Consider the following 8,105-nt stretch of genomic DNA (forward strand, 5'->3'; position numbering starts at 1 on the left):
TGATGGTGATCCCCATACAGACATCCGCCCTGATGCTGAGCGAGAACAACCCTTGCAAAATGCCACATCCTCATTTCAAGAAGAACATAATGAAGTTCGGCCCTTTCTTGTACACTAAGTACGAGATCGCACTTTTATTTGGACCGATATCTTAGAGTGATTGTCAAAATCTCAGTCATATGAAAAGTAGTGTACCAAAGTTGAATTGCTTTTACATATTTTTTTTAGAAGTAGTCAGCAAAAAGATTAATGGTTTTGCTTTATATTGCAGTCGAAATTTAGAGCAGAAAACTATTACGAGCATAGAAAGATAAAACAACATTGTCGCTAAGTTCCGGCCGCCACTTTCCTTCTGCGGAAGAGGATTTTGCCTATCTTGTTCCTTGTCTATTTCCTCACCGCTAACAACTTATATGCGTGGTAACACTTATCTTTAGCTTGTCCCTCCAAACGTTTTTAGTGGAATATGCCCGATCGAATCGGCTTTGAGCAACATTTCGGTCAGCGATGGAAAGAACATACACACTTCTATATACACATGTTGCGATGTGACCGTCACGCTGCATCTGATTGCGAACGTGTACAAACCTATATAGCTGGAGGAAAAAGCTACAGCTACAGCTCAAAAAAGCTAAAAAAAAAGCTAAAGAAAAGCTAAAGCTACAGGTGGAGAAAAAAGCTATTGGTGTTGAAGTTACCTAGAATTCAGAGATGACTGTAAAGACCGGAAATGACAATCTAAAGCCAGGAAAGAGAGCTTATGAGGTTCTAGTATGCGAATTAATTTATCCGAAGAATTTGTAAAGGCAAAGATGATTGTTAGTGCTTTTTATATTTTGAAATATTCCCTGAATCTTAAGCTGTTGTCAGCTTTGCAGACTGTCACTGTGCTGACAAATTTTATTTTGTTTATAAGTAACGAAATTTATAGATTCTTTCATGCAAGAGAGGAAAGGGGACAGACTGTCCCTTATCCTCTCTTGGTTCATGTAATTAGCCAGTCTCAAGCAGGTGCCACTGTGACATTTTTAAAATTTGATGCTTCGTTCAAAGCTGGATTAGGCGGGTCGAAAATCTTCTTTTGACCTACGAAGAAACAAGAATGAATCATAATTAAAACATTGCTAAATAAAATACAATAATGTGTCTATAGTTTAAAAAAGAACTGGATATGTTAAGCGAATATTTATTTTTTGGGTGCGACTGCAATATGTGTTATTTTAACCGTTTCGATCGGGAGGCGCGTAATTGCTGTGGATCGGACCAAACTTCGATCGATCCATAAAAAAAACACAAGTTAGAATTTAACCCATTTTAGTGATTAACTAATACGGTGAAGAGGGGGGAAGCTTGCAATATCATAAGAAAATGAAATTTTATTAGGTGCCAAAACAGGTCCTCGGCGGAACTGGTCTACGTTTTTTGTTTTTGATGATAGATTTATATTTAAAGTAGAATGCTTCACACTTACTAACGAAATCTCATATTTTATCGATAGTGATATTGATCGATATTCGTAAGCTGTGCGTCTATGCAGTGGCTTAAAAGAACGCCGGCTAATTGGGTCTTTTCAGAGTGAAGGAGCCAAAAGAGAGTACCTTGCTGAAATTGGCGAGAAAACTATGGTCAACATAATTTTGAGCATTAAAATTTCCACCATACCGTGCGTAAATAACATGGAGAAAAGTATGCGTCTTCGAAAAAAGTTGAGCCCAATTTTTCAAAGACGCCAGCGGTGCGTCCATTTTTCTCTCTTTTTTGCGGTTAATAAAGGTTTTACGCAGCGGGCAAAATTACGCGGGGAAGGAAATCAACCTTAAGGCAACATTTTCATGCCCAATAAAACTGTGAGCGTTTTGATTTAAAATACAAAGCTGGAAAGCAGTTTGCAAACCATTGAGCAACTTAGAGCTGAACAAACAGTTCAGTGCGCTACTGAACGTGCGCTCATAATGGAAGATGGTCCATCGCCGTCTGCTCCCTACTATTTGTCTAGTCGTCACAACTGCAAATTGTCAATACGAATTAAGCGAGGGCTTCTAACTTGCTACTGTACTCAATACTTCACGTCACGGAAAAAACTTTACTTCACTACAGAAAACAGCATGGAAGCAGTTCCAAGTTGGACTCATTTTAACCTTCAATCTTGTTACAAGGTTTCTGGGCTCTGGCGTAACGGGTATAGTGTGAAATGAAATACAGTCAACTCCCTCTTAACGGACACCTCATAAGACGGACACCTCCATAAGACGGACACCTGGTATGGTCCCTGCTGTTCAGTCTACTCCCGAGACGGACACCCCAGACGGACACGGACAGAACCGCCAAGGACAGGCACTAAGTATCCGTGAAATACTTCAAACTTGTCGACAAAGCATAGCGGTCGCGCGACCAAATACCAAAAACAACCGCACGCTACTTCTCTGCTACTTGAGATGTTTCACTTACAGTATCACCGTTGTATCAAACAGTCGAATCCTATTCCAAGGTTTGCTAACGTAAGCGACTAAAACAGACGTGTATTCGTGTGATAGCCGCTATCGCCAATCTGGTGTCACGACCCGACCCATAAGGCGGACACCTCTATAAGACGGACAGTTGGGGCCGGTCCCGACGGTTTCCGTCTTAGAGAGAGTATTTTAGTCTCTGCTACAATCTAATGTTATCGGGTTACCCTCAATGCGATGAATGTTTTCTTCGCTTCCTTGATGTTAGCTGTTGGAGTAATGTTTAAGTTTCATTTAACTCTGCAAAAATGTTGCATAGAGGATGCAAAGCTTTAAACGTGCAATTACAGCGATAAAAACTTTAAAAAGTTAATCAATACACGTGTTATTGTAAGTTGTAGAATATGCTACTATAAGGCAATAATTCTTATCGCTTTACCCAACGAAATGCATTTTAATTTTTTGTTGTTCTACAATTATTTTTCAGTTTACATTCACTTGACTTTGTTTTTATAAAATTCTTAGACTTCTATCTTCTTATCAGGACAGTCGCGCCGTAAACATTACTTAAACTTACGCTAAATCGATCAAATCTGGTTTTTGGCTCTACTAACTCATCTGCACCTCACGCATGCAAAGAACTGCGTGATCTTTCAGGATAAACACTCAGTGCATGTAATAATCCCATGGAAAGTAAGGATGTTGCCCGTACGGTACATTTATGCCCTGCCTGATAGAGTGGAGCATTCCACAATGCGGTGCAAACGCTGACGAGGTTGGCTGACATATGTGGCAAGAACAAGCTGGACCAGGCAAGGGTATCGGATGTTGATTGTACCCACCATCTAAAGCAAATGGAAGAATCTGCGACGAGTCTGGACTGTACCCACTATCTAAGGTAAATGGAGGAATCTGCGTCGCCTTGCGTCTGGAAAAATCTCCCCGGCTAAAATGGGCCACGAAGCTGGGATGAATACGCCAGTAGCAGCCTGTCTTATCCAAAGCAATTTCACCTCGCTGAAAGCACTTGTGAATGGATAGATTGTGGTGGACTGTGTTCTTCCAACGGACTCTGTTCTCTATGAATTCAGGATAGCTGTCTTCGATGAAGCTGTAGATCTCAGACAAAGTAGTACGTTTACGCGGCGAACTGAGAATGGCGTAGGCAATGACCTCGATATAAGACAAAGGACACGAATTTCGCTTTCCTTTTTGTTTCTTTTTTTGTTTCTCCTGCAGGCAAACTTTTCTCTCCTCGCTTGAAACGCCAGACGATTTGTGAAGACTTTCCTTCTGATTCAGTTGCTCCACTCTCTTCATTTTTCCTTTAGTTTAGTAACTTTACCAAGCCACCTGAAGCTGCAAACTATAGCAGAAAGGCCCAGCACGTTGAACTAAGTATTATCAAAGTAATGATTCAACACGCTCTCTTTTGTTGCGTTAATTAACTTTTTACAAGTAGAAGTTTTCATTTCCGCAAAGAAAATTCCGGCCCTGTAAACAATAAACGATTAAAAAATAAAGCTTTCTTCATTAACATTTTAGCCAAAACAACAAGATACATTATTTTACATATACTTTTTTTTGGAAACGTAATTTTATCATACTCGATCACGAATGGATACACTTGCACGATAAATTTAAGGGAAACGTTCAAGAGTACCGGGTAAAGTAGATACAATGGTCGGGATATCTGAGGATATATCGATCACTAGCAATCAATCGCCTGCGGCGATATATTTAAAGCAACCCGGAATGAATGCGTTTAGATTCCACCCTAAAAACAAATTATCCGGCCTGTTTGACATACTTATTTACCTTTGTTTGGACCTATTGGCGGTGTTATGTTCCAGCTCGTGGTCTCCTCGTGGCAGGTCTATTTCAGAATGAGTGGGCAGAGCTGTCGGCGTGAACAGTCGCTTGTTTTTAGCTCTGTCCCTTTTTATCACATGGCCTAAAAATATGGCCCCAATCATAAAGGCACAAAGGAAGATAAAGAGGGGAAAAAGGGGGATTTAAGAAACAGAGGAGAAAAGGGGAAAAAAAAAAAAAAAGGGAGAGGGACAGACAAATTAAGGTGAATCTTGGGCGCAGAACAACATGGCGAAGACTCTCGCGGATATAAACTGCGACCTCGACGTCTCTCTTGCTCGAATCAAGGACATGGAAGAAATCACTATAAAGACCAAAACAGATAGTATAGGAAAAAAGCTAGCATGCATATTTTCAGGCAGTTAATGGAAGAGGGGTCTAGTGCTTTTTCTGACAAATTTTCGTAATTTTCAAAATTTTTAACTACATGGCATAAAATCTCTTCCTTTAGGGATACTACCCTGAATTTTTTCCGTTATGGTTAATTTTCTCACGTTTTATTACTATTTGTTATAATTACATGTCATCAGTGACTTTTGAATCTTTTTGATGGGATAACCACCACCACCCCCCCCCCCCCCCCGGATAAAGCGTTTGGAAAAATTTATTTGGATTACCATGCAGGCCTTCTAAATTGCTTACTAATCTTCTAATTTCTCAAGCCGGCTCACACCGTTAAAAATATCTAACTATCTTGCAAAAGGAATCGGGACCTCAGAAATTCGGGACGGCCGCAAGACCCGTCAAGTTGTCTAAAATGCTGCGAGACGCGTATTTTTAAAAGACCATTGACGCCTCCGAAGTCGAAGGCCTTATCGAATGGAAATTTGGAAAAGAGGGAAAAAGCCAGCAATAATTATCGTAGGAATGATGGGATTTGAGTTTCTAAGCTAGCTAGCTAGGCCCTTAGGAAAAACTGGTCTACGTACTGGTCCACGCCTTTTGTTTTAGATGGTATATATATTTTCTAAGAGCGGTTGGGTTATACACGATGCAGCTTCATTGAAGAATGCTTCACATGCACTGACGAAATTTCAAATTTCATCTATATTGATATTGGTCGATATTCTTGATCTTTGCGTCTATGCGGTGACATAAAAGAAGACTGGTTAATTTGGTGTGGGTTGCAGGTGGTCTTCAAGATCATGTTACTGTGTAGGAGACAAAAGACAATACTTTGTTGAAAATGGCGAGCAAACTTTGGTCAACATAATTTTGAGAAATAAAATTTTGAGAAATAAAATTTTAACTGTCGTGAGTAAATAAAATCTGTTAGAGAAAGAAATGCGTCTTATAATAAACGCTGAGCTCATTTTTTTTATTTTTTTCAAAAACACCAGCGGTCTGTCCATTTTTCTCTTTTGTTTATGCGGTTCATACGCGAAAGTGGAAATTAACCTTTACACGAGGTTTTCATGCCAAAGCCGGAAGGCAATTTCCAAACCATTGAGTAACTAAAAGCTAGCTGTACAAACAGCTCGCCACACGCTCGATCTTTATGGGAAAGTGGAACATCGCCGTTTGCAGCTCCTCAGTATTTGTCGAGTTGTCACAACTGCAAATTGTCAATACGAATTAAGCGAGGGCTTCTAACTTGCTAATGAAATTAATACTACTCGATATTTATACAACTGGTTGAGAGACACAGGCATTGTGAGAGCAAGTAAAAGCGACGAGCCGCGGGCGGCCACCGCCGACAGCCCGGACGAACAGGGACTAGAAATAATGAAAAAGCCAAAAACATTTTAGTGTAACAGTTTTCAGTCGCGGCTACAAGCTAAGGTTATAGGGCTTCTCTCAATTGCACGAATTTTTTCTCCGCTTCCTTGAAGTAAGCTGTTCTAGTAATGTTTAAGTTTCATTTTACTCTGAAAAAGTGTTGTTTAATAATTTCAATCTAGAAACATGCAATTACAGCGATGGCAAAGTTTATCGATAGACGTGTTATTGTAAGTTGTGGGATATACATAATCTACTACTATACGGAAATACTTTTTACCACATAAGCCGACAAAATGCATTTCAAATTTTTTGCTCTTTAACAATTATTTTTCAGTTTACTTTCACTTGACTTTGTTTATTATAAAATTCTTAGACGCCCATCGGCGTATCAGGACAGTCGCGCCCTAAACATTACTTTCGCTTACGCTAAATCTATCACATCTGGTTTTTGGTCTCTACTAACTCATCTGCACGTCTTGCATGCGAAGAACTGCGTGATCGTTCAGGATAAACGCTCAGTGCATGTAATGTTCCCACGGATAATATGGATGTTGCCCGTACGGTACATGCATGCCCTGCCTGTGAAACTGGAGCATTCCAAAATGTGGTGCAAACGCCGAAGAGGTTGGCTGACACATGTGACAAGGAAACGCTGAGCAATGCAAGGGTATCGGATGTTGATTGTACCCACCATCTAAAGCAAATGGAAGAATCTGCGACGAGTCTGGACTGTACCCACTATCTAAGATAAATGGAGGAGTCTGCGTCGTCTTGCGTCTGGAAAAATCTCCGCGGCTAAAATCGGCCACGAAGCTGGGATGAATACGCCAGTAGCAGCCGGTCTTATCCAAAGCAATTTCACCTCGCTGAAAGCACTTGTGAATGGATAGATTGTGGCGGACTGTGTTCTTCCAACGGACTCTGTTCTCTATGAATTCAGGATAGTTGTCTTCGATGAAGCTGTAGATCTCAGACAAAGTAGTGCGTTTACGCGGCGAACTGAGAATGGCGTAGGCAATGACCTCGATATAAGACACAGGACACGAATTTCGCTTTCCTTTTTGTTTCTTTTCTTGAACCTCTTGCTTGCAAACTTTCTTCTCATCGCTTGAGTCACCAGATGATTTTAGAAGACTTTCCTTTTGATTCAGTTGCTCCACTCTCTTCATTTTTCCTTTGGTTAAGTAACTTTATCAAGCCACCTCAAGCTCAGTGCAAACTACAGCAGAAAGGCCCAACACGTTGAACTAAGTATTATCAAAGTAATGATTCAACACGCTCTCTTTTGTTGCATTAATTAACTTTTTACAAGTAAATATCCTTTTTCACAAAGAAAATTCCCCTTCGAACAATAAACGACTAATAAATAAAATAAAGCTTTCTACAATAACATTCGAGCCAAAACAATAAAGTATACATTAATTTTGTATACCTTTTGTTTGGCAACGTAATTCTACCATTCTCGATCACGAATGAATACATTTGCACTGTAAAATTAAGGGACACTTTCAAGAGTTTGGTAAAGGGACACTTTCAAGTTTGGTAAAAACTGGGATTTTTTTTATTAAATGATACGCTTGAATATAATCATTATTGTCTCAATGTAGTCAATTATTTCAAAATTTCTGATTACGGTTACCTTATACAGTGGCCGCGTTTTAGAACGCTGACATAAATTTTCTTTTCCTTCGACTTTATATAATAACTCAGGGGGGGGGGGGCACTCTGTTGTAACTGTACAGTGCTTATTGATCAAAATCGACAGTGCAACTTCACATTTCATAGAAATCATCTCCCCAGCTCGGTTTCGAAAACGTTATTTTTCCCCGGAGAGAAGAGACCGCCGGAAATACGTCTGCGTTCGCAGGCTACAATGCAACTAGGGTTGAAGAATCGGGCTTTATATATTTCTATTTAGAATCCAAATCTTAAACGTCTGACTTAACCCATTTTAGTGAACGTTATTTTACTTGATACAACGGTGAGGATATCTGAGGATATATAGACCTCACTCAATAGCAATCAATCGCCTGCGGAATGAATGCGTTTTGATTCCTCCTCCGT

The 8,105-nt window shown here is 39.9% G+C and overlaps 2 protein-coding genes across 2 annotated transcripts; both read right to left on the minus strand.

Annotated features, from left to right (window-relative positions):
- Positions 1-1,003: 1,003 nt before the first annotated feature.
- Positions 1,004-3,767, minus strand: LOC144648269 (forkhead box protein E4-like). The gene is made up of 2 exons (XM_078507885.1): positions 3,290-3,767; positions 1,004-1,086 (listed from the first exon to the last, which is right to left on the minus strand). Exons 1-2 carry the CDS (start codon positions 3,765-3,767, stop codon positions 1,004-1,006), a joined length of 561 nt encoding a protein of 186 aa, XP_078364011.1.
- A 2,277-nt stretch (positions 3,768-6,044) lies between these two features.
- LOC144652731 (uncharacterized) lies at positions 6,045-7,245 on the minus strand. The gene has a single exon (XM_078512783.1). The coding sequence runs from the start codon at positions 7,208-7,210 to the stop codon at positions 6,557-6,559; it is 654 nt and encodes a 217-aa protein (XP_078368909.1). The 5' UTR covers positions 7,211-7,245; the 3' UTR covers positions 6,045-6,556.
- Positions 7,246-8,105: the final 860 nt, after the last annotated feature.

This window comes from Oculina patagonica, chromosome 4 (genome assembly GCF_052425735.1).
Source record: "Oculina patagonica isolate OP01 chromosome 4, crgOcupat, whole genome shotgun sequence".
Lineage (NCBI taxonomy): Eukaryota > Metazoa > Cnidaria > Anthozoa > Scleractinia > Oculinidae > Oculina > Oculina patagonica.

Coding starts and splice junctions, on each gene's coding strand:
- LOC144648269 (XM_078507885.1), bottom strand. CDS start 3,767: ATGAAGAGAGTGGAGCAACTGAATCAGAAGGAAAGTCTTCACAAATCG. Junction 1,087..3,289: donor TCTTCCATTTGCTTTAGATG/GTGGGTACAATC, acceptor GTTTCTTCGTAG/GTCAAAAGAAGATTTTCGAC.
- LOC144652731 (XM_078512783.1), bottom strand. CDS start 7,210: ATGAAGAGAGTGGAGCAACTGAATCAAAAGGAAAGTCTTCTAAAATCA.